At 38.3% G+C, this 26,044-nt stretch overlaps 1 protein-coding gene and 1 pseudogene across 3 annotated transcripts in view; both read left to right on the forward strand.

Moving 5' to 3' along the window:
- Positions 1–26,044, forward strand: part of Uevld (UEV and lactate/malate dehyrogenase domains) — a 47,863-nt gene that overhangs the window by 19,679 nt on the left and 2,140 nt on the right. For 2 of the 3 annotated variants that reach the window (XM_003461216.5, XM_004999450.4), the window contains 8 exons: positions 781–944; positions 7,237–7,372; positions 8,355–8,473; positions 11,902–12,004; positions 18,988–19,158; positions 20,395–20,568; positions 22,737–22,794; positions 25,771–25,894. In XM_003461216.5, the coding sequence (XP_003461264.1) occupies positions 781–944; positions 7,237–7,372; positions 8,355–8,473; positions 11,902–12,004; positions 18,988–19,158; positions 20,395–20,568; positions 22,737–22,794; positions 25,771–25,894 (1,049 nt within the window). Of the gene's footprint in view, positions 1–780; positions 945–7,236; positions 7,373–8,354; positions 8,474–11,901; positions 12,005–18,987; positions 19,159–20,394; positions 20,569–22,736; positions 22,795–25,770; positions 25,895–26,044 lie in introns of those variants that run through there. The other variant, XR_010049944.1, reaches the window with a different exon arrangement.
- LOC101789372 (large ribosomal subunit protein eL24-like) lies at positions 13,190–15,313 on the forward strand (annotated as a pseudogene).

Genomic DNA, 26,044 nt, shown 5'->3' on the forward strand with positions numbered 1-26,044 from the left:
CATGTCTACTAAATTACAGTCTCTGGAGATGAGTCTCAGGAATCTGTGTGGTTTTCAGGCTCATGGTAATCTGATGTACAGTAAAATTTAAGAATTACTGGACAAAGTGATAGTTAAAATTATTTTCAGCTGTAAATTCTATGTATTGAACTCAGCTTATGTGTTAGTAGCTGTAACTATTGAGCTCCTTGAATGTGGACATCAAATGTTACTTGATTCATTTTCTTTTTTTTATCTTTTTATCAGTACTGGGGAGCAAACTCACAACCGCCTGCTTGCAAGGCAGGTGCTTATGCCACTGAGCCAAATCCGTAGGCCCCTTGATTCATTTTCTTTTGTTCATTCTTATTCCCATGAGAAACTTTTCTTAAGCAAGCTAGGCACTATCTATGGTGCTGGGGATATAGACAAGAATAAGACATAATCCGCTTTAGAAGTTTATAGGAAAATAGGCTGGTAAGTAAATGACTTTATTGTAGAATAAATACAGCTATAGGGGTATCCATTACCATTTGCTTAGGTTAGGCAGAGAAAGTTGCATAGAAAAGGTGTTGTGTCCCAAACTCCTGGTGCAGCAGACCCTGTAAAAATGTACTGAACTGACTTAGCCAAGCTGGCCAGTGTCTTAATTTCCGCTCATCCACGCTGGTGCTCCTAATAGCCCAGGCTTTACATTAATCCTTTAATGTGTAAATTTGATGTGTAAAAATGCCGCTGAGCTACGTCATGACCATAATGTGTGCTTCCTTGTTTGAAGATGTGCTTATTTGTCTTATTTAGGTAACACGTATAACATACCAGTTCGCTTCTGGATTTTGGATTCTCATCCTTTTGCTCCCCCCATTTGCTTCTTGAAGCCAACTGCAAATATGGGAATCACAGTTGGAAAACACGTGGATGCTCAAGGCAGAATATACTTGCCCTATCTCCAAAACTGGAGCCATGTAAGGTCAATTTGGATTGTTACCAAGAAGTTTTTATTTTTATGAACAAATAATACTGCATTTTCTTTCAATTATGTTCTTCATATGATCTTTCAAAGTGATTTGAAATTAAACTGTGTAGGGTCACCAGGTCCCAGAACCTGCAGATAACAGCTTGTGCAAAGCTGTGGTCTCCAGGTTTGGAGCCAGCTATTGTTTTGCTCCTTGTCTTTTTATAGCCATTTGTCACTTGAGGAAGCATGTGAAAAGCTACAAGACACTGAGGGATTTTTTTTATAGTTCTTCCCTATTAAATATTCTTATGTGAGCCAAGTGTGATGGTGCACGCCTGTAATCCCAGCAGCTGAGTGGCTGATGTAGAAGAGTTGCTGTGAATTTGAGGCCAAACCTGGTCTATATAGTGAATTTAAAAAAATTCTTATGTAATTTATAATTTATATGTTAGTTGAATTAGACAATGCATAGTAGTCTATGATGTGATTTGTTTTGAATAAATGTTAAAGTTTGCAGTGCTAGGGATCAAACTCCAGTTCTTGTTCATGTTAGGCAAGTGTTTAGTCTCAGTAGGAAGTTCGTTCATTTATTTGTTTGTTTGTTTTATTTCTTTAGACAGGGTGTCATTATATAATAAGTTTAGGCTGGCCTTAGAGTCACTACTTACGTATCTTGAATTTGCTGTGCTCCTTCTGCCTCAGCCTTCTGGGATTATAGGTGAGGGATTATAGGTGATGTGTGTCATTGCCCCCCGCCTCAGCATTAAATTTTAAAAATTCATCTTCACTGATATATAACTGCAGTTATTTGTCTTATAGGTCCTTACATTGTGTAATTTTATGTAGAGTTTTCATCATTATATTGAGTATTTCTCCCATATAAAGCTATTTTGAAATGTATGGTTCTTAATGATTCCCTGATGATCCAGGAAAGGGTTATTACATAACATATTTCTCCCATCCAAGTACTGACTGGGCCCGACACTGCTTAGCTTCAGAGATCAGATGAGACCAGGTGCATTCAGGAGGTGCAGCCACAGGCTATGTAATATATTTATTTTTTTGGTACCCGGGATCGAACTCACACACTTGAGCTTGCCAGGCCAGTGCTTAACGCCACTGAGCTAGATTCCTGCCCCATACATATATATTTTGAAAGTGCTCTGTAACATGGATTTTCCTTCAATATAAACATTTGTGTATATCTTATGTATATATATATATTTTTTTTGGTATGACGGCTTGAACTTACGACCTCACACTTGCCAGGCAGGCGCTTATGCTGCTGAGCTAAATTCCCGGCCTGTATCTTTGATAATTTCCTAATGATAAATTCTTGAATCAAAGGTGTTAAAATATTTTTAGGTTTTCATCTGTATTGCCAAACTGGCCTTTGAAAAGATGAACAAACTGTGCCCATTTTTGCCATTAGAAATAAAGCTTTAAAACAAAGCTTTGCTTTAAAACAAAGCTTTGCTTCTCTGTATATTGAAAGAGGTACAGAATGCCATGACTTTTCTAAGTAATTCAAAACTTACCAAAGGATGAGTTAATTGCATTCATATGTGCTCAGAAGGCTGAAGAGCCGGAGCACAGGGAATGCTGAGTTGAGGCTGGCGTAAAAGATGGCACTGGAACATCACCTCTTGGTACACGGATATATTGTCAAGAGATATGCAGTTATGGGCAATTTACTTTGTTTTTATGTTGTTTTGTGTTTTTCTAATATAAATGAAGGAAAAAGAAATACAAAAAGAAAGGATATGCACCATGTTGTCATTGTGAAGCTGACTTCTTATTTTATGACTTGTCCATTATTTCCATTACTCAATGATTGATCAAGGCAGGATTTCACTGTGCAGTTCAGGCCAGCCTCAAACTCACTTTGTAGCTCAGCTTGGTTTCAAACTCATCAGTCCTCTTGCCTCAGCCTCCCAAGTACTAGGATTATAGGCATGCACTACCACATCCAGCTTGATGATTTAAATAAGATTGTCACAAGTATAAGTGTAGCAGAATAAAAATTTCTCAGTTGAAAGAATGAAAATGGTGTCTCAGTCTGTTTGTTGTTGATTGAGACAGGGTCTCACTATGTACTTGAGGTTGGCCTTAAACTCACTACGAAGCACAGGCTGGCCTCAAAGTCACAGCCTTCCGAGTGGTGGGATTTATAGCTATGTGTTACCATATCCAAATAAATCTTAATTTTCAGTTATTTGATTATTTGAGAAGTTGAAATCTTTTTCATGTATGTTTCTTCTTTTATGAATTATCCATCCTCTTATCCATTATCAATCTCCTCCTCCTCCTCCTCTCTTTTTCTCCTTCTCCTCCTTTTTTTGGCAGTGCTGGGGATTAAACCAGGGTCTCATGTTAGGCAAGTGCTATACTTCTCAGCTACATCCTCAAACTACATTCTGATGTCTGTGTCCTTTGCAGAAATTCATGTAACCGATTTCTTTTCTCTGGTTTTCTTTGGCATGTCTTTTCTTTTTTTCTGATACCAGGGATCGAACTCACGACCTTGAGCAGGTGGGCAGGTGGGCGCTTATGCCACTGAGCCAAATTCCCAGCCCTCTTTGGCATGTCTTTTCATCATTTTGTTTGTTTAATAAATACTCAGTGATAGTCCTATAATTTAGTTGAGGTATGTTTGTTTTAAATGTAGACAGTACTGATTTCATTTTACTATTCTGAGGCTGTTTATTATAAGCTAAAACTAGTCTTTAAAAGACATTATGTGATTTAGGCTTCCTATTGCAGTACCTTTCAGGTTTCTGACGCAGCTGTAATTATAGAATGTAATTATAGAGTGTAATTGCATAGAATTTTGCAGATAGAAAGAATCCAGAGGTCATGTAGGCCAGGAATGGTGTTTCCTGAGGGATTCAGTGAGCTGTATTAGGTCTGTAGGATTTAGTGTGAAGAGCAGGGTGGTGGTGTTTTACTTTGTTTCATTTGGAATATAAATGAATGCCTGTAAGCATGCTCATTCCAGTTTGCCCCAGTTACCAGCTCTCCCGATTTTCTTATTGGTAGCTTCACCCATTTCATATTATCTGCTTGGTCCTGGAAGGTATTTTAGTTTTTGACCAGTGGCATCTTCTTAATTTTTACATAATGAAACCCAAACTTGAAATTAACCATTTTTTTTTTCTTTCTGAGACAGGGTCTTTTTTTTTTAAGATTTTTTTTTTTTTTGGTACCGGGATTGAACTCACGACTATGCACTTGCAAGGCAGGCACTTATGCCGCTGAGCTAAATCCCCGGCCCTTTGAGACAGGGTCTTGCTGCGCAGTTCGGGTTGGCCTTGAGCTCACTTTGTAGCCCAGAGTGGTTTTGAATTCACAGTGAATCCTTCTGTTGCAACCTCCTGAGTGCCAGAATTACAGGCATGTGTCACCATACCCAGCTTAACCACTTTATTTATTTTTGTTACTGGGAATTGAATTAACAACCTTGCCCTTGCAAGGTAATTATGTCACTGAGCTAAATCCTTGGCCCCTTAACCATTTTTTAAATGAGTGTACTACTAAATATTCCTAATAGTAATAATAATAATAATAATAATTATAATCATCTATTTACTCTCATATCTTGTAGTTTCCCTGCATTAGCTCATTTGTATTTCCTAATAGCCATTGGGATTCAATATTCACATTGTATTATTGATTATTTATTAATGACAGTTGAGAAAGATTAAGTGAATTTCATCAGGGTTGCTTAACCAGTTAAAAGAAAACACTACCAAGTTGATTGTTATTATTATTTTTTTTCAGGAAATATATACTATAGGTTTGAGAAATAAAGGAAATCAAGTCCACAGTTTATTTCTTCTTGACTAAAAAAAAGAAACTAACAAAGCATATGTGATAAAATGTTAACATTTGAGCAACCTAGGTGAAGAATACATGTACTGTTTTTGCAATTAGTTCATAAATCTGAAATTATTTCAAAATAAAAAGTTTAAAAATATATAGTTCCTGGTCCGAAGGTATAGCCAGTGGCATAAAGGCCTGCCTGGTAAGTGCAAGGTCCTAAGCTTGATTCCTGGTACAAAAAAAAGAAAAAAAATCTGCTGCTGAGTGTATGCATGCTATTTTCCTTTTTTTTTTTTTCTTTTTGAGGCAATGTCTCACTATGCAGTTCAGGATGGCTTTGAGCTCACTTTGTAGCCCAGACTGGTCTTGAATTTGCAAAGATGTCTCCAGCCTCAGCCTCCCAAGTGCTGGGATTACAGGTGTGTGCCACCGCACCCAGCTGTTTTCCACATTTTAAAGGATGTTAACTTATCATTTTTGCCTTTTATTTTATAGGCTTGTGTTGTGAAGTATTTTCCATAAGATCTCTAGGAGAGAATAGTGTACACTAATTGAATTTTATTATATTTTTCAGATAAAGTATTAAAACAACTAATGGTGTTATTTGTGTAGTAATTTTGGAAGTATGAGATTATGGGGGCTGGGGATTTAGCTCAGCGGCATAAGCACCTGCCTTGCAAGCAGGCAGTTGTGAGTTCGATCCCTGGTACCGATAAAAACGAAAATGAAAAAGACAAAAAAAAAAAAAAAGAGAATATGATACAAGACCTTTGTATTAATTATTTCCTCATGATTGGGGCAAAATACCTGATAGCCACAATTTATTTTTTTATTTTTTATGTTTTATTTTCTCGTACTGGGGGGGGTTGAACTCGACCTAGTGCTTGCCAGGCAGGCACTTATGTCACTGAGCTAAATCCCCGGCCCAGATCCTCACAATTTAAAAGAAGAAAGGTCTATTTTGGCTGATGGTTTCTGAGAATTCAATCTATGGTTGGTTGCTAGAGGGCAAAAACAACATGGTGAAAGGGCTTGGTTGAGGACAGCTGCTCATCCCGTGGTAGTCATGACCATGACGCAGAAAGAGAAGGGAGTTAGTTATCTGAGGACAGGAATACACCCTTCAGGCCATACCCCAGGGACCACTCCTCAACTCAGGTTCACCCCACAGCAGCACGTTCAGCTATAAAAATCCTCTGATGAGTACGGTGCACTTAAGACACCCTTACCTTCTAAATGCTTCTCCTCTGAACACACAAGACTTCAGGGGGACATTTTAGATCTAAAGCATAACAACCCTGGAACAACAGGTTTGAATTGCAAATGTGTACTCATAGGTGGAAGTTTTATTTAGTTGTTTATTTATATTTTGATGGCAGAAATTAAACTCAGGGTCTCACACTTGCCAGGCAGGCACTGTGCTGCTGAGCTATATCTCTGGCTCTATAGGTTGATTTTTAAAAAATGTTTGTGACAATTTAGAAAAACTTTCAGATGAACCATATAAAACTAGAAATGTTGAAAAAATAAGAAAATGATGTGTCAAATGCACAAAATATATATGGATAATTTATTTTGTCATTTATTATCATAAAATATATGTATATCTATTATAAAAATTAAAATGTATCCAAATTTACCCAAACTTACAGACCTTAATACATGGTACATTTGCATGTAGTGAGAAACAATGTAAACAAATACAAAGATGTGATATTAAGTCACAACTGTATAAAGTTCACTCTAGTACACAGTGTATGTATTACTGTAATATCTTAGCTACCTCCTATTGCTATTGAAATGAGTGCATGTTTTGATGATCTGATTATCCATTAAAACACCCAGTAACACTAATCTCAGTTTGTCTGTCCAATAAGTTGCACATTGCAATGAAAAGGGCTGTCATGTATTTCTCACTATATATGGTACATATAACATAGAAAATCCATATTGACTGTTACTGGTAAGGATACTGGTGAAGAGAAGGCTGTTAGCAGGTACAAAAGTTATATTCCACTGTGCATGGTTTACCCCCTCACATTGTTCAAGGGTCAACTGTACTTTCTTTTAGCTAACCATATTAGCAATGTGCATATTTTTCATTGTTTTTTAATTAAATTTTTTTTTCCGATACCAGGGATTGAACTCACAACCTTGAACTTGCCAGACAGACGCTTATGCCGCTGAGCTAAACCCCCAGCACTTTAATTAAATTTTTACTGCAGAATAGTTGCAAGTTTTATTTAGTGATACAATTTAGAGGCACACAATGTTCACATTCATCATAGGGAGTTTGTCCTTGTACATCTTGATTCCTCTTGTCCCCCTCACCCTTTTCCCTTCCCTTGAGTCCCTTTTCCCCTCCTTGTTTACAAAGCTTTTTAGCCATTTTATCTTCTTTTTTCACAGTATATAGATGTAAAAGGTAGTGTGCGTTAGCAAAATTTTTGTCTAACTTTTCCCTTTGTATCATGCAGCCTAAATCTGTCATTGTTGGATTAATTAAAGAAATGATTGCCAAATTTCAAGAAGAACTTCCCCTCTATTCTTTCCCATCGTCTGATGAGGCTCGGCAGGTAGACTTGCTGGCCTATATCGCAAAAATCACTGAAGGTTTGTATTTTTGTTGATCAGATTGCCTTAACAGTTATGAATTTACAATTTCTCACTAATATTCTTTACTCCTTGCTCCTTCATTTCTGTAAATACGTGTACATATGTGTATATATGTGTGTGTGTGTATTTGCATTTAATCAAAAATTCCTATACATCTACCATAAGGTGTTACCACACAGTTCCAATGAATACAATTTCCTAAAATGTGACAACTTACTTTATACTGATATAAAGTATAAAGTATAAAATCAAATAAAATGATTCTTGTTTTTGTTACTATTTTGAGGCAGAGTCTCGATAGGTAGTTCAGGCTGGCCTAGAACTCACAACAGTCCTCCTACCTCCAAGTGCTAGGATTACAGGCCTGGCCACAATACCTGACCATAATTCTTGTTTTATTCAAAACTACCTCATACATATTAATGATCACGAATCTTTTTCATTATATGCTGTTTGGCTTATTCAGTACACTGGACCACATATAATTCTTACTGTGTCTCACTGAGAATAAAGACCAACACTCATGCTTAGAAAATTTCAGCAGGGTGTAGACCAAAGCAGTAAGAACCAGAATGTCTTTCACAACTTTGGAAACCTGATTTTTTTAAGAGTCTTCTATGATATTTTTTAGAAGTTTGAAAAGACTATTTTCTTTTTAAAGGGATTCTGTATATTTAGGGGAATATTTAATATAAGACTCCTGTCTGAGTACTGAGTTTTGTTGCATTTTTTTTCAACAAGCATTTTTTTTTTTTACACTTTTTTTTTCTTTTTTCTTTTTATCAGTACCGGAGGTCCAACTCAAGGCAGGTGCTTATGCCGCTGAGCTAAATCCCCAGCCCCCAACAAGTATTTTTTTAAGTGCGTATTATGGACTACCACCATGTTTCTGTCTGAGTTATTAAAACTTGGTATGTTTTTAAAAGATGCTGAACAGATTTTTGGCATTATTCTCAGAATAACCTACTTTTCTTTAAAGGTGTCTCAGATATAAGTTCAAAGAGTTGGATGAGTCATGAGAACAAATCAGCCAATAAAGTTACTGTGGTTGGCGGTGGAGAGCTGAGCGTTGCCTGCACGTTAGCAGTTTCAGCAAAGGTACGTGAGCACAGGGGTGTAAACACTTCTGTCACAGCGCCACACTTCTAGACAGTTTAAGTGTGAAATCCAAAAAATTAAAGCTTAATTTTGTATTGGGAAAATCTTATTTTGCCTTAAAATATGTTAGGTTAACAAACCTAAAAAGAAAGAGCTGTCATCATTGACGTTGCCTCTTAATTATTGTTAGACATCGATGAGGCTTTGAAAAATAATTTGGACACTGGGTTTATCCTAATTGAAGGGAAGATTCAACTTGACATTCATCTGACTTAGTCATAAATTCTTTTATGTTTTCTGAGTCATGAACTTGAAATAAACTTATTTAATGTAATATTTAATTTTCCTTCTTTCTAAAATTAGCATTTTTAAAAAAAGAATTGCCTTATCTGATTATTTTCTTTGGGTTATAGTTTCTAAACTAATATTTTACATTAAGTTTATGATCATTTTTTGTCAGTCTCCTAAATCTTTCCCAAAGACATTGATTATAGGAAGGTTTAAAACTGCTTCCAGGGAGGTAAAAGACCTGCCCACTTCATCCAGAGCCTCTGTCCTGGGAACAGCATGTCCTATGTCATTTGAGAGATGGAGCCCAGAGCAGAGTGTCATGCTCTACATTCACTTGGTGGCTTACATTAGTTTTTCTTTTTCTACTCAGATATGATTATTTTGCCAGCTAAATTTTTCCTTTTCCACTTAAGACTCATATTCTGGAAGTAGGTTGTCCTTCAGCAAATAATGAAATTATGTTAAAGAAGAGCTACAGAAATTTTAAAGCTGGCTAAGATGTTAATTTTTGGCATTTAGTAGTTTTATTTTCTTTACCCTCCCTCTGAGTACACTGCTGTTTTTTGAATTTTATTTTATTTTTTGAGGGGGTACTGGGGATTGAATTCACAACCTTGTGTTTGCCAGGCAGGCACTGGGTGATGCCACTGAGCTAAATCCCCAGCCCTATACTGCTGTGTTTTAATTGGAATTTGAGTTGTGTTCGGATCTTGATTATTAAATGCTTCTGTAAACATTACTGTGTATGTTACTTATTTTCCTATCTCTGTTAATTTCTTTGGGATATACACCATCTCAGAACAGCACCAGTGTGCCTGAGAACACAGCTTATTTCATGGCAAGACTGCTTTTTAGAAAGGCAGAACTCATATGCTTCTAATAATAATGTGGATGGCAGCCCCATTATTGATGTCCTCAATAGTACTGAGTTTTGTTAATTTTATTTGTAATTATGTCTGTCTGTGTGTGTGTGTGTGTGTGTATGTACATGAGAAGGCACATCAAAGACTTTGTGTGTGTGTGTGTGTGTGTCTTTGAGTCAGGGTCTTGGTATGCAGATCAGGTTGGTCTTGAGCTCACTTGGTAGTTCAGGCTGGTCTTGAACTTACAAGGATCCTCCTGCCTCAGCCCCCTGAGTGTTGAGATTATAGGCATGTGCCACACCTGGCACTCAAAGTCATTTCTGGTTTTTTCTGGGCGGGGGGATACTGGGGATGAAACTCAAAATCTCATGTTTGCCAAGCAGGCACTTATGACTTATGCCACTGAGCTAAATCTCTGGCCTCAAAGTCATTTCTTTTACAATTAGATAACCCTCACTGTCATTATTTGGTTGTAAATTGTTTTGGTGAAAATATTTTTTATTTTGTTTTTAAAATTTTTTTAGTACTACTAGGGACTTAACCTGGCCAGAGACGGAGGCGACCATTGAGCTACATCCCTATCCCTTTTAAAAATTATTTCAAATGGTTCCTTTTTTTTTTTTAAACATTAGTAGTTTGAACCTAATGCAGCAATAATAGTGGCAGTAGTAGCAGCAGTAGTAATGGAAGGGGCAACAGTAACTGACTCTTACTAAATGCCAGCTAGGTGCCAGGCACTTGTCCAAACATTTGACTCATTTTTTTGCAACATCCTCATTGCCTAGGCAGTGTTGTTGGCACCATTTTAAAATGAAGAAACCAGGGCAGGGGGTGGGTTACCCAGCTTGCCCAGAGTTACCCGTTGATAACTGGTGGGGCTGGGCTGGCAGACAGGCAGTCTGCTTGCTGGACCCTGTGTTCCTGATCCTTACACTCTGTGGCTTTCAGACTGGCAATACTGCATATGCTGAGATTGTGTTAGAAATGTATAATCTTATTCTAAATCTGCATTTTATTGAAACCCTGGTGATCCATATACCTCACTGATGCCCCTAAGCCTGAGCAGCTCCTCTCTAAGCCACCATAAGTCACTGCTTCATGATGGATATTTTGGTGGTTGCTAACTTTTTGAATATCCTTATACATACTGTGTTATTTTTCACATGTACTAACAAACTTGCGGGATAATTTCTATAAATGAAATGATGGATTTAAGGAGTTGTTAAATTTAGATTTTAAAATGTTTTAAATTGGAAATTGTCAAATTATCACCTATATCCATTGTACCAGTTTATTCTCACACCTAAAATGTGTGTGATACCTGTTTTCTCACAATTACTATTACTAAACATTTGAATCTTTGTGTGTCTTGAGAAATAAAATGGAAGCTCATAGTTTTCTTTGCATTTCCATTGTGAATGTGGTTAACAATAAAGTTAACAGCTCAGATTCAGAGAGGTCTGCTATATGTCAGTCCTGTGTTCATACAGTTAATCTCACAACGACATGAGTAAGGCCGCTAACCCAAGGCACAGGGGGCTTCTCTTCACGGTCCTTAGGCTTTCTGCCTGTAGTCATCTGGCAGATCCCTGAGTACTTTTAGCTCAGCATGCTTAGGTCTTGCACTGCTTTCGAGAAGACCTACAAACTCTGGGAGCTTTGTACTGTTACTTACAGTCAGTCCACCCTTCTACCCAGGGAGCTGTTAGTAGGATTGTGGAATGTGTTCCATGAACTCTCCAGAGATCGCACCGCATGGCAATGGAATATGACTCTAGATTTATTAACACCCCCCCCCCACTTTTGACTTTTATGCCAGGAATGAGATATTTAAATGGACTCCAAAACCACTCTAAACTGGATCAGAATGAAAGTATGGTTTCAAAAGTAAAACACAAGGTCAGGAACAATAGCAGACTTCTTAAGACACATTGAGTTCACAATTCCTTGCTCGTATGGCACTTTTATAGTTGTGGTGTTACTTTTCCTTCTTAAGGAGGTGCATGAGGACTTTGTTAGCTCTCATTTCTCCCCTACCCCTCAGTACTGGAATGAACCTGGGGAGTGCTTAGTTTTACTCCCACTCTTTTTTTCCCCCCTTCAGGACAAGTTCTGACTAAGTTTGCCTAGGCTGAACTCAAACCGGTAATCCTCCTATTTCTAATAGAATTACAGGTGTGTGATGCTGTGTTTGACTAGCCATCCCTCCTTAATGAATTTAAATTGAGTAGCTGTCTTGTGTAATGCTCTTCATTTTCTTACTGTATTGTGCAGGGCATTGCAGAGAAGCTGGTCCTTCTAGACTTCTCAGAAGGGACCAAAGGAGGGACAATGGACCTTGACATCTTCAGTCTGCCTAATGTGGAAATCAGCAAAGGTTTGCATATTCTACTTAAAAATGTTTGCTTTGCTTGCTCTCATATTTGAGCCTGAGATTTTTTGGGGAGGGGCATTGTGCTAGGGATTGATTTCTATAATTTTAATGCTGAAAAGTGTCTTAATAATCCCTGAGTTTTTTAGTCTCTGGGAAGAGTACTATAGTTGCTTTGATGATCCTTTTGTCTGTTTTATGAAGAGCATCCCTTTGGGAGCTGGGTATTCTCTTGTGACTGTCATTTCCAGGCACTGAAATTCTTTTTTTTTTTTTTTTTTTTTGGTCTTTTTGAGACAGGGTCTCACTATGTAGTTCAGGCTGGTCTTGAACTCACTTTGTTAGCCCAGGCTGGTCTTGAACTCACAACAAAGTCCTACCTCAGTCTTCCGAGTGCTGGGATTACAAGTGTGTGCCACCACACCTAGCTTCATTTGGATTTTTAAAATAGCTCCTATTGTGTTTTGGGGAGAGATTTACATCTGATCTTGCAAATACATGTACATATATACATACAGTTACACTTGTGTGGGATAAACTGAATGTGGAATGAATAATTATTCAGAATAGTTGCTTTAGGAGTGAGAATGAGGGATCTAGCTGTGTTTTTTTTTTTTTTTGCATGTAATTACATACTGTACTTATCTAAATCCCTTTCTTTGTTGTGTTATACACATAATATAAAATTACCATTAATAGAGCTGCATGTGGTGGTGCATGACTGTAATCCCAGCCCTTGGGAGGCCGAGGCAAGATGATGGCAGCAGGCCAATTTGGGCTACATTGTGAGTTCAAGGCCAGGCAGAACTACATAGTGAGAGCTTGTCTCAAAAGTAAAAAAGGATAAAATTACCTTTAATAAATTTTAGGGGCCAGGCATACAGCTTACTGGCAAGTGCGAGATTGTAAGTTTGATTCTTGGTACCAAAAAAAAAAAATCCTTTAGTACTAATTCATAATGTATATTGGGTACATTCAGGTGTTGTAGGATCATCACCATTATCTACTTTCTAGAACATTTTTCTCACCTCCAAAGAAACTGTAGACATGTTAAGCAAATGCTCCCTATTTTCCCTTCCCTCATTGTTAAGTTGCTTTCTATCCCTGTGGATTTGCCTCTTCTGGATATTTTATATACAGTTGTATCTCAGTAACCATTAGGGATTGGTTCCAGGATCCCCACAGATACCAAAATCTGCACATGTTCAAATCCTTTATATAAAATGTTGTAGTATTAATGCAAGGGATATAGCTCAGTGTCATAGCACTTGCCTGGCAAAATGCAAGGTCCTGAGTTCAATTCCTGGTACCAAAACCAAAATGAGACAAATAAAATGGAGTAGTATTTGCATCTAACATATCTACATCCTCTTCATGCTTTAATTCATCTCTAGATTACTTGGAGTACCTATTATAGTAAATCATTGTTATACTTTTTTGTTTAGAGAATACTGACAAGAGGGAAAAGTCTGTATGTGTTACAGTACAATTTTTTTTCTCTTGTCAGTGCTGGGGATTTTTTTTCCAAATATTTTTAATCTACAGTTGATTGAATCCATGAATCCTCCATCTATCAAAGATATAGGAGACCTACTGAAAATGCAGTAAAGCAATACGTGGGCTTTTGTGTGTAGTATCTTTCACTTAGCACAATGTTTCCAAGGTTCACTTATAATACAGCATGTGTCAGGACATCCTCTCATTGATGGCTGAGGACTGCTCCATGTTATGGATATAGATAAAGTGCATTTGATTTACCCCTGGATCAGTGGGTGCACATTTGAGTCAGACCTTTTCACTGTGGTAAATAGTACTGCTGTGAACATTCAGTTATTTTTAAAAATTTTTTGTCTTTTTTGAGATAGGGTCTCACTATGCAGTTCAGGCTGGTCTTAAACTCACTTTATACCCCAGGCTGGTTTCAGACTCACAAAGATCCTTCTGCCTCAGCCTCCTACGTGCTGGCTGTGTAGGTGTGCACTGCCACGCCCAGCTCCTGTACACTTCAAAACAAACAAACAAACCTGTTTTCATTCTTTTAGGCAAATATACTCAAAAGTAGAACTGCCAGATGTTCTGGCAATTCTAAGACTTTTTAAAATATTAGTTATACTTCATAAAGTATTATACTTTTTAAAGCCTTTTTAAAAAATGTTAAATTCGATTAGATTCTAACAGGTTAGATTCTAACTTACTACGTGGCTCAGGCTGACCTCAAATTCATGCTCCTCCCCTCACAATCTTCCTGTCTCAGCTGCCGAGTGTTAGGATAATAGTCCCTGGTAATAGTCTTTATGAATAGTATGTAGAAACCCAAATAGTTTCATGTGTTTCTTTGAATACCTTCATAATATTCCATCACATGGATGACTATCTAATATACCAGAGAAATAAAAATATTTGTACTATTTTTAGTATGCTTGGACTTATACTAACTAGAATACCTCAGCAATTCTTCATGGTATTTAGACATGATTATTGGATACACAGGTGTTTGGTTTTATATAAAACCTATCAGTAATGCTTTAAAATAAACTTTAAGATAAACTTTGTATTTCATAACATCATCCTCATACTCTGAGAACAGTAATAAAGCAGAGCATGAAATAGTCTTTATTGCTCTTCGCCATCTTCCCTCTGGGCTGCCGGCTGTCGCCATGAAGGTCGAGCTGTGCAGCTTTAGTGGGTACATGATCTACCCAGGACACGGGAAGCGCTACGCCAGGACTGACGGGAAGGTTTTCCAGTTTCTTAATGCAAAATGCGAATCTGCATTCCTTTCCAAACGAAATCCTCGGCAGATAAATTGGACTGTCCTCTACAGAAGAAAGTATAAGGGGCTGGGGATTTAGCTCAGCGGCATAAGCGCCTCAAGCAAGCAGTCGTGAGTTCGATCCCTGGTACCGATAAAAACGAAAACCACAAAAAAAAAAAAAAAAAAAAAAAAGAAAGAAAGAAAGCATAAAAAGGGACAGTCGGAAGAAATTCAAATAAAAGAACAAGACGAGCAGTCAAATTCCAGAGGGCCATCACTGGTACATCTCTTGCTGATATAATGACCAAGAAGAATCAGAAACCAGAAGTTAGAAAGGCCCAAAGAGAGCAAGCTTTCAGGGCTGCCAAGGAAGCAAAAAAGGCTAAGCAAGCATCTAAAAAGACTACAATGGCTGCTGCTAAGGCTCCCACAAAGGCAGCACCTAAGCAGAAGATTGTGAAGCCTGTGAAAGTTTCTGCTCCCCGAGTTGGTAGAAAACGCTAAATTGGCAGATCAGATTTTTAAATAAAAGATCTATAACTCTTAAAAAAAAAAAATAATCTTTATTGGGTTTATTGCTACACTTGATATTGGATTTGAGAATCCCTTCTGATGAGTGTGACTGTCACTAGTCTCAGGCCTAGAACTTGAGAACCAATGGCTCAGCAGAAATGATTCAGTTTGTTTTCTGGCTTGTGTCCTGGGCATATGTAATTATAGGAGAAAACTATGTAACAAGTCAGTGGTAAAGTTTGGAACTGAGCCAGGTAGACTCATTCTGAAACCTTCAGTTCTAATCCTTGATATAGATAGGTAGATGGAGAGAGAGGTAGATAGTGTTATGGTTTGTGTTTGGATGCCCCTACCCAAGCCTCATGCAATTATGAACACAGCTGACTCTAGCATTTGTGATTGGTTTGCTGTCTAGCACTGAGATTGGTGGTGTGAGTGCTGTAACTGCCCAGGGGCAGAACCGGCATATAGGGTAAGGGTGGGAAGGAGGTGTGCTTTTCCTCTTTTGCCCTGTTCACTCTTTCTGTTTGTGGCCACCATGAATGGTTGCCCATCAGCCAGGCCACCCTGGTTTGGAGCCAGCTGAGTATGGACTGTGAAACCTTCAAAACTGTAAAATAAATAAACCTTTCCTTGCTTTATTTTGGGCATCAGGTATTTTGTCTCAACAATGAGAAAAGTAACCAAGATAAGAGATAATATCTTGTTCATGTCTAGTAGGATCTGGTACAATTAGCTGTGACTTATTAAGGTTTTATTGAATTAATAATGTCAAATAAATTTTTTTTGTACTGGGGATCACACTCATGACCTTGTGCTCACAAGGCAGGCATTTGTGCTGCTGAGCTAATTCCCTGACCCTTGTCAAATAAAATCTTACTATTATCCTTAATCTTGTAGTTTATACCATAAGTTTACTTCACATGGTTATTGTTTTTTCTGATTCTCTTTACAACTGTATGATCCTACTGTCATTAAATCACCAAGATCTCAGGGAACAGTTAGATAAAAGCTTTTTATGCTTTCTAATCGCAGAGAACTTAGTTGCCTTTAGGACAGTTTACGAAAACCTGGCTGTGCATCAGACTCACTGAAAAGTTGCATTCTTGAAAGCTGTTTCCCCTTGCCTAATTAAATGAAATCTTTAGAATGTGAGATAATTGCATTTTTATTAAACTTCCTCAGTAATCTGTAAATACCCAGGCTACCACATAAGAACTGCACTGGGAGCTGGTAGATACAGAAGGCAGTACGTGGGCAGAAGCTGCTTACGTTTAGATGAAGAGAAGCACAGGCCAGGTGTAAATAGCAATTCATAGCAGAAAAGTAAAGAGGCAGAATGTGGTTAATGACCGACTGTCTTACTTTTCTCATTGCTGAAACACAGTACCCAACACACATGACTCTACAGAGAAAGGGTTATTTGGCTCACTGTTTGTAGAGGTTTCAGTCTGTAGCTGGCTGGCTCCAAGGCAGGGTGGCATGGCAGAGGAGAAACACCTCATGGCAGGCAGAAGGTGGCCAAGCCTCAAAGTAGCAAGCAGCAACAAGTGACAATCCTCTTTCTGTCCTTTATATCCCATCCCGGCTATCTATCTGAAGAGCAGATGGCGCTCATCCAGGATGAGGCAGCCTTTATCCTAACATCACACCATCAGTCAGTCCCAGCAGCGTGTCCTTGATCCCAGTGTCATACATACTAGATCCAGGCACCTCTGGAAAGCCCCACTGATGGCCACATCAGGCTTAAGGAGGACATCTGGATACAAGCCATAGCACCAAGAGAACTGCCCAGACAGTGAGGACCCTTGGAGTTGCGTGGAAACAGAAAGTTACCTTAGTCTGAGGAAGAGGGAGATACATGCCAGGTCTGTGATGAGCGGGGAAGTCAGGCCTAGCAGAGAGGTGGGGAAAGCCTGTCTATTGCTTAGTGCCTGGATCTGAGAGATGAAAAGATAAGACACAAGCAAGCCCTGCTCTCACAGAGTTCATGGTATGTTTTCTGTCATGGTTACACTGATATTTATCTAACATCTGGTAAGTACAGTGAGAAGCAGAATTTGAGCAAAAGCCAACATCGGAAAAATGAGAGAAATAATTTGAGAAATAAATATAGACGAGTTCAGCTTGAGCCAAAGATTTATGTAACAGATTATTTTTTTTAAAAAATACTGGCTTATAAACTCAAAAGAAGAGATTACAAGACTTAGAGCTTGATGGGAAAAATCTTACAGAGGAGGTAGTTCTCCTTATACTTTTGTATTCTTATTAAACCCCTACTGCTCTGCTTACTCATGAGTTAACAATGAGGATAAGAACAGCTTTGTCATTCATGGTAGGGAAAGCTAAAGCTAGAAAAGAAAAATAATTCTGGCAAGAAAGGTTGGGGCCAAACTCTAAAGTTGTACATTGGACTTTTCCATGAGTTTTAATGACATCGACAAGCCACCCAACCTCTCCAGGTACCAGTTCTCTCATCTTTATGAGGTGTGGGACTTAGGTTTAACAGTCTGGAGCCAGACTGCCTGGGCTTGGATTTTGTCTCGTTTTACCAGCAGTATGACTTTGAAGTTACTTCTGTATGTCAGATTCCCCATTGACAAAATGAGGATCTGTGCCCAGCCTGTGTTTGAGATAGATTAATAGTTAACTATTCAGAAAGCTCTCAGGACAGTTCCTGGTATCAGTTAATGGCATGAAAATATTAACTATACCCTTTCCAGTTCTTGAGGTTTTTGAGATGGCACCAGGGAACTACTCTGAATCCTGTTACACAGGGGTTACTAAAGAGGTCTCACAAAGAACTATGACTAAAATCAAAGACTTAGTTCACAACTATCAGGACCACAACCATGTCAGAATGTGAGCTAAAGTTGGATGGTACCTTTTCGTGAGGGCACATTGCTCAGATGTTTCCTTGAGACTAGCTTCGAAATATACCCGTAGAGCCTTAATTAAGAATAAAACTGTTAGAGAACATGCTAGTCTTCTGCCTCAGCCTCCCAGAGTGAGGCAGAAGACTTCACATATTCAAAACCAACTTCAGTGACTCAATGAGACTTCATCTCAAAATTTAAAAAGGGCTAGAGATGCAGCTCAGTTTGAAGGCTCTGGGTTTAATATCCCCAGGACTAAAAAAGACTAAGAGCACTGGAATCTGCTTACTGTCCCCTCGGACTGAGGAATGTTAACTATGATGCCTTCCTTGTTACTTTATTATTTTTCTGAAGCTGATAGCATCTGGGCACTGTTTGGGTGTGTGCTTACTATAGAAACACAGTGGAGCAGGGAATGATACAGCTGTACAGTAGCCTGCTTGTGCCTGAGTTTGGAAGGGAGAACAGCACAGCCCAGCGTTCCGTAATCTGGAACAGCTGATTACCTGTAGGAACCACTGAAAGAAATTGTAATCGACTGGGATAGCTGATAGCATATCACTTGTTTTCCCTTAAAAACTTAGGATCATATAGAAAACTCAGTCCTTGTATTTTGTGTCCTGTGATTTGTTTTGTTTGCATTTTTGTTATCAACTGCTTCTGGATATACAGTACTCTTGCTCTAACCCTGCGTATTTTATATACTCCTGTACAGAGAGGATTGATCTAGGGGCAGGTATGCCTAGAAGTTCTCCATTTGTTGAAAAGAAAAACCTTTTTATCATGAACTAGAACTGGATTCAAATCTGTATCTTGAGCTCTGACTGTTTCTTTTCATTCATTAGATTTGTCTGCCTCTGCTCATTCCAAGGTGGTGGTCTTCACAGTCAACTCTCTGGGTCACTCCGAGTCCTACCTCGACGTGGTGCAGGGCAATGTGGATATGTTCCGAGCCCTCGTTCCCGCTCTGGCACATTACAGTCCAGACGGCGTCCTGATTGTTGCATCTCAGCCAGGTAAAAGGCTCTATTTTAAATTAACGTGATGTTCCAGAATGGTAGGATGGTCATTACTGACAAAAGCTGTAAAACTTGAGTATAGACAATGGTATCTTCAGTAACACTGCTGTCATCCTGAGCAGTATGGTATTTCCATGTCCTGTCAGCCAGTTACTTCGTTCGACTGTTAATAAAAAAAGATTTAAGTTATAATTTCTTTGAAATGTGGTGTCATGTTCTAGTTGTTAGCCATACTTTCTGTAGTAAAAAAGTAGTTAAATCCCCAAAGAAAAATTCGGTCATTTATATGAAAGATTTTTGGACAACTAAGGAATATTATAACATGTTAGTGAATAGGCTAGGCTATATTTCTAGCATTTTATATTTTGTCAATTGTTTTGAAACTTCTATTTTAAAAAGAAATGTTTTTAAAGAATTAGATAGTATTTGACTCAGTTGACTCAAATAGGTGAACAGATTTTTAAAAACCGTTCCCAATATAATGTCAGGCTCTGCATTTCATTTGTTTGTCTGTAGTACCACGTTCGGTTGAGTACACTAATTGGTCCCTTTTAACCCTGACACCCATTGGCATGAAAGAAAAAAGTTAATTTTTGTTAAAAAAAACTATACTTCATAATGATGATGTATCAATCCATATTTTTGTTTACTTTTGCTATATTGGAGATGAAACTCAGGGGCTGTCTGCCACTGAGCTCCATCCCCAGCCTTTTTTATTTTTTATTTTGGGACACGGTCTTTCTGTTGCCCACCTTGGACTCAAACTTGGGATTCTTCTGCGTCACCTCTCAGGTAGCTGGGCTTGCAGATGTGCACCTCCCTGCCTGCCAGTATTTAGTTTAAAAACAGAAACTCAGCTTATAGTTACATAGTTTAGAAAATAGTAGAATTCATCCATAAAATGTGATTATTTTCTAGCTTTCTGTACCCAGTTCTTACCTTCCTGTTCTAGAAAAGTATCTGTTTTCATTCTTAACAATTTATTTATAAACAACAAAATCATGTAAAATTTCTTGAAGCCTGTTTAGTGTATTTAATATACATTAAAAGTGTGTCTCAGTGTATGAGGGACCAAAACAAGTGTACAAAAGCTCTAATATACTTTGCTTATTAAAATAAATATTTTATTTGTGAACTAGGCTCGAAGTATATATATTTTTTTTCCTTGACTTCACTATAGATAGAAGTATATTTTTAAAATCTTTATATTTTCACCTTTTATGCAACGTTTAGTGGAAATCATGACTTACGTGACATGGAAACTGAGTACATTTCCGGCAAATCAAGTGATTGGAATTGGATGTAATCTGGATTCACAGAGATTACAATATATTATCACAAATGTTTTGAATGCACAAACTGGAGGCAAAGAAGTATGGGTTATTGGTGAACAGGGAGAAGACAAAGGTAAGAAGTACATTCTGATTAGTTACACTGATAGATCACCAGTGGTCATGGGATTAGAAATATCTGGGGACCTTAGGATGTGCACTTAGGTGGCTTTTGTTTCACATTTGATGCCTTCTGCATAACAGGTGCTGTATTGTACATAGGGCCTTCCTCTGTGTCCTTCTCACTGTATCACTGTTCCTTCAGTTTAGGGTTTCACAGGACTCCTTAGTCAGATTTTATATTTTTTTAAAACTGAATTAGAGGGGCTGGGGATTTAGCTCAGCGGCATAAGCGCCTGCCTTGCAAGCCTGTGGTCTTGAGTTCGATCCCTGGTACCGGTAAAAATACAAAAACTGATATAAAAATACAAAAACGAAAAAACAAAAACTGAATTAGAGTCCAAGAACAATGTAAAGGTTTAGCTTTCCAGAAAGAAATATTTAAATATACCTAGAGCATTTACAGAACTTTTCCAATTACTCATTTACCTTTCAACTTCGCTTATCTTTCCTAAATTCAGCCCTCTTCCCTAGATACATGCCTTTTGTTTCTTACTTTTGTAGACTGAATTTTCACTTTATTTATCCTTATACTCTTTTTAATCAAGTGTTGCTGTCTTTCTACCATAAAAAGCATTGTTTCAGTTCCCATGGTGTGGTGCTGCTCAGCTGTAATCTCAGCAGTTGGGAGGCTGAGGAAGGATTTCCACAGGGTCAAGGCCAGTTGAGACTATGTAGCATGATCCTGTCTAAAAAAGATAAAAACAAAAGCAAAAGATTATAATAATATAACACTAATTTAGGAATCTCCATGCAGTGAACATTACCAGAACCACTGACCCTGTATACCTCTGCGGTCCGTCTTCCTGCTTGCTATCTACAAGATAGATTACTTCACCCCAGTACTTTGCAATGCTGGGGACCACAGGATCCTAGGGTCTTCTGCATGCTGGGCAGGGACCTCACTGCTGAGCTACACCCTTAGGCCTCAGATCACTTTTTTCTTTTTTGAGACAGGGTCTTGCTATGTAGTTCAGGCTAGCCTTGAACTCGTGGCAGTCCTGCCTCAGTTGCCTGAGTCCTAGGACCATAGGGGTCTGCCACTGCATGCAGACTCAGATCATTTTTCATCCTGTCTTCAGTTCACACTTCACAGACAGTTCATCCATAGGTGGCTTCACTAAGCCAGCAGTGGTTTAGAGGCTCCCCCTGCTGACTTCTTGTGTACCCACCAGCTGTTGACATCATTTGCCTAAGTGGTATCACAGTAATTATTTGATGAGGCTGGGGATTTAGCTCAGCAGCATAAGTGCCTGCCTTGCAAGCAGGCAGTCGTGAGTTCGATCCCTGGTACCGGTAAAAACGAAAAAGACAAAAAAAAAAAAAAAAAAAGTAATTATTTGATATAATTAATAATCAGAATTATTTTTTATTAAATGCCAACTAAATATATTAAATGTTTGACAGGCAGGTCCTCTGCATCTCATTTAATTTTACAGATACCTTGTAGAGGAGGTGTTTCTCCAGGTTTATAGGTGGACACTCACGGCTCAACGAGGCTAAGTGCCACGCCTGAGGTCACATATTTAGTTTAGTGCACTGAGCACTAAACCTTGGCCTCACTAACACTGTGCTGTTTCTTGCTGTCTTAATTAGGTAATTTTATTTCAAGCCTTTAATACAGCATCTGGCACTGACGAAGCACTCAGAAAATGGTAGTTTTTATTACAGGGTTGACAAAATGGTGATGAATAGAAAATTAGCACAAGGACCTGTACAGCCGTCCTTTGAATGAAAGTAACATTAGGATTTGGAAACAGTTGTGACTAGACGTTGTATAAGTAAAATCATTGCTTTCACGTTGTCAGAGACAAACAGTAGCTACAGCCGAGGCACGAATTCTATGGCACGAAAGAAACTTAGGGTCTATTTCCTGCTCCCCCTCGGCTCCATCTCTTGCCTCCACCAGGCATTCTGTGCTAGTCAGAGGGTAAGCTAGCAAATGTTGTAGCAAATGCTAAGCCATCATCACACATCAGTGGAAAAATAAGTATTACCAGAAGAGGAAAAACTTCTGTAAAAAGAGTAATACAGGTAACCTTGACTGTGAAAGATCATTTATTGCATCTTAATCCTAAAAGAATCATAGGCAAACTATAAGTAATTCTTCATTTCTTTTTTTAGTGGCAACATGGGGTGGCCAAGAAGTAATGAATCACTCTCAGGCACAGCTGTCCAGCAGGTAACAGTACAAATCTGCACGTATTCAACTAAAAGTCAGGTAGTTTATAGCTAACGTTCCCACTGTTTACATCCCGAGTACTTATCAGGTTTTGGAAAACAAAACTAGCTGGAAAAAAGTGTAAGAACACAGTGTTTTATAATCTTGATTTTTTTTTGAGACAGGGTCAGGCTGCCCCTGAACTTACTATGTGGCCCAGGCTGGCCTTGAACTTGCAGCAGTCCTCCTGCCACAGCCTCTTGAGTGTTAGGATTACAGGCATGCACCACCATACCCGGCATACTCTCTGATTTCTTATATGAAAATAAATCCAGGAGTGCTTTGCAAACTCCTCCAGAAAATACAGTTGACATTTGAAGGACAGAACATACTCCTTACTTATAGACAGTGATTTCCTTCTCCTGTTTCTAACCTTCTGAAGATACTATTTTCCTATGTAGAAGAGAATTTGTCAATACCACTTAAAAATTAAGGGTTATTCATCACACATAAACATAGGATTTGGAAATGAGTGTAGCCGGGCGTGGTGGCACACTCTTATAATCCCTGCAACTTGGGAGGCTGAGGTAGGAGGATCGTTGCAAGTTCGAGACCAGCCTGGGCTACAAAGTGAGCTCAAGGCCAGTGAACTGCATAGTGAGACCTTGCCTCAAAAAAGAACAACAACAAAAAAAGGAAACCAGTGAGGTGTAAGTGAAATGACATATCATAACAGGTGAAAAGGTCTAATTCCCACTTCCTTGAATCTTTGGTTATTTCGAGGCCTTCCAGAGGTCTAGGCACTTCATATGCTGTCTATTTTTATGCTGTGTTGTTTCACCATTACAGATTTTCTGCAGTCTGAGTAGGGGTGACTTACAGGTTTTTAAACAGCTAACGTATGGTTCTTACCATATAACAACTGGAAAGAATGTTCTCTTTTATGGAGAAGTGTGTGATATAATTTATCCCAGTCTGATTATATAATCTTGCATTTATTGGTTTTGTTTATTCGGGATTAAACCTTGGACTTCAAGTGTGTTATGCACACACACTGCCTCCAAGCTATATTCCCTGTAGTTTCTACAGGGAATAAATTTTTAAAATATTTTCAGATTTTACTGAAAAAAACCAAAATTTTATAACAAAATATTAGGAGAATAACAATAGTTAATATTTAAAGTAGTTAATCAGAGAATAAGGGACAAGGAATAAATTTAAGTAATTGTTTATATTATTTTTTATAACAAGGTATGCTTATTATAAAACTTAAAATACTATAGATACTTATAAAGTAGAAAGTAAAAATTTAGGGAAATTCCATTTTCCAGAGACAAGCACGGTGTAGCATCTATATGTTCCCAAAGGGTTTTATTTATTATTTTTTCCAATGTTATTATATTTACAGTAGATTTACATTATGCATACTGTCTTGCAACTTGATTTTTTAATGATAAGTTTTGGACATCTTTCTATACTGTGCGTTTATTTAATCTACTTCTCTCCCCCAAGAAATATTCCTGTGGATTGAACCCAGGACTGTGGCGCTGAGCTACTCTCCAAACCTGCCCTGTCTTCCTCTGTGCACCTGGCCCTCCCCTCTCACCCTTCCTTTCCTACTCTCTTCCTCCCCCACCCCCTTTCTTTCTTGTCAACAGGTCTTACTAAGTCACTGAGTTACCCAGGCTATGCTCTTACTTGTGATCTTTCTGCCTCAGCTTCCCGGAGCTAGGATTACAGCAGGCACCATCATGCCCAGGTCCTTTGCTTTGAGGAGTTATATGGTACTACATATGGTAGTGATTAATTTAATCAGTTCCCTTTTCAGATACAGCATACTTATTTGTATAACTTTGCATACTTGAACATATTGCTGCTCTAGGATAGATTCCTGGAAAAAGGAATTTCTAGATTGGATATTGCCAGGCTTCCTGAAAAGTTAAATTGCTTTATGCTCTCAATAGCAGTTATGGGGATGCCTGTTTATAGTTTTCCCTAAATGATTTATAGTACCAGTTTTTTTCATCTTTGCCTGTGTTGGTAAGCAAAATTGGTATTTATTGCTTTAAGTCATTTTTAGTTAAATATTCAGGATGGTAAATGTCTTGCTTATTTTTCTTATTGCTGAGATAAAATACCTGATACCCACAAGTTGAAGAAGGAAAGGTTTATTTCAGTTCAGTTTGTAGAGGTTCATTCTATAATCAGCTGGCTCCTGGCATGGCAGAGGGGACTCACAGGGGAGAAACAGCCATGGCATGGTAGGCAGAAGGCTGCAAAGCAGATTTCTCCTTTATCTCAGCCAGGCTTCAAGCCTTTTGAGTGGTTCCCACCACATTCAGGGTGGGCCAGATCTATTCTATTTTTTTCTTTTTTCTTTTTTCCGGTACCAGTGATCGAACTCACAACCTCGTGCTTGTCAGGCAGGCACTTGCTGAGCTAAATCCCCAGCCCCCAACCAGATCTATTCTAAATCAATCAGAGGACTAATTGAGTACCACACACCAGTAATCCCAGTATCATATCCCCTAGCTCCAGTCACCTCCAAAAAGCCCCTGCTCTAGGTGTACAAGGCGAGCATCTTTTTATGTTTCTAGGGCATTCGTATTTTCTCTCTGTGAACCACATATCTGACATTTTAAAAAAAGCTTAAATAGTACTCACTTGGCAGCACATACTAAGAAAAGCTTATTAATCATTGTAAGCATTCGTGATAATTGCTGTATAACTCATTTCTTTCATAAAAATAATCTTACACACTTATGTGAACATGGTCTATAAACCTAGCACTCAGGTGGCTCAGGCAGGAGGATCCTCTCTAATTCAAAGTGGCCTGGACTACCTAGTGAGTTCCACGCCAGCCTGAAGTACACAAGACCTTGTCTCCTGGTGGGAGAAAAAAGGAGAAAAAGAATAAAAGAAAAAAAAAAAAACAAGATGTGAAACTAAGTGGTGTATGTTTTGTGCATTTTCTGAGATTATGGTTTTTGTACCTAGAGCCATGGAACTGCTAAGAGTAAAAGGTCAGAGATCCTGGTCTGTGGGACTGTCAGTAGCTGACCTGGTCGATAGTATCATAAACAATAAAAAGAAAGTGCATTCCATATCCACTTTAGCAAAGGTAAGTGTTGTTGTCATTCTCTAGTATGAATATAAAACTAGTGAAACTGCTGTTTACACTGTAAAGTAGGCATCTTCAGCTTTTTTTTTTTTTTTTTTTTTTTTGGTCTGTTTCCTTTTTATCAGTTAGGGGGATCGAACTCACGACTGC

The sequence above is a fragment of the Cavia porcellus genome, unplaced genomic scaffold, assembly GCF_034190915.1.
Source record: "Cavia porcellus strain 051 isolate PalLab524CR breed Dunkin Hartley unplaced genomic scaffold, mCavPor4.1 scaffold_9, whole genome shotgun sequence".
Lineage (NCBI taxonomy): Eukaryota > Metazoa > Chordata > Mammalia > Rodentia > Caviidae > Cavia > Cavia porcellus.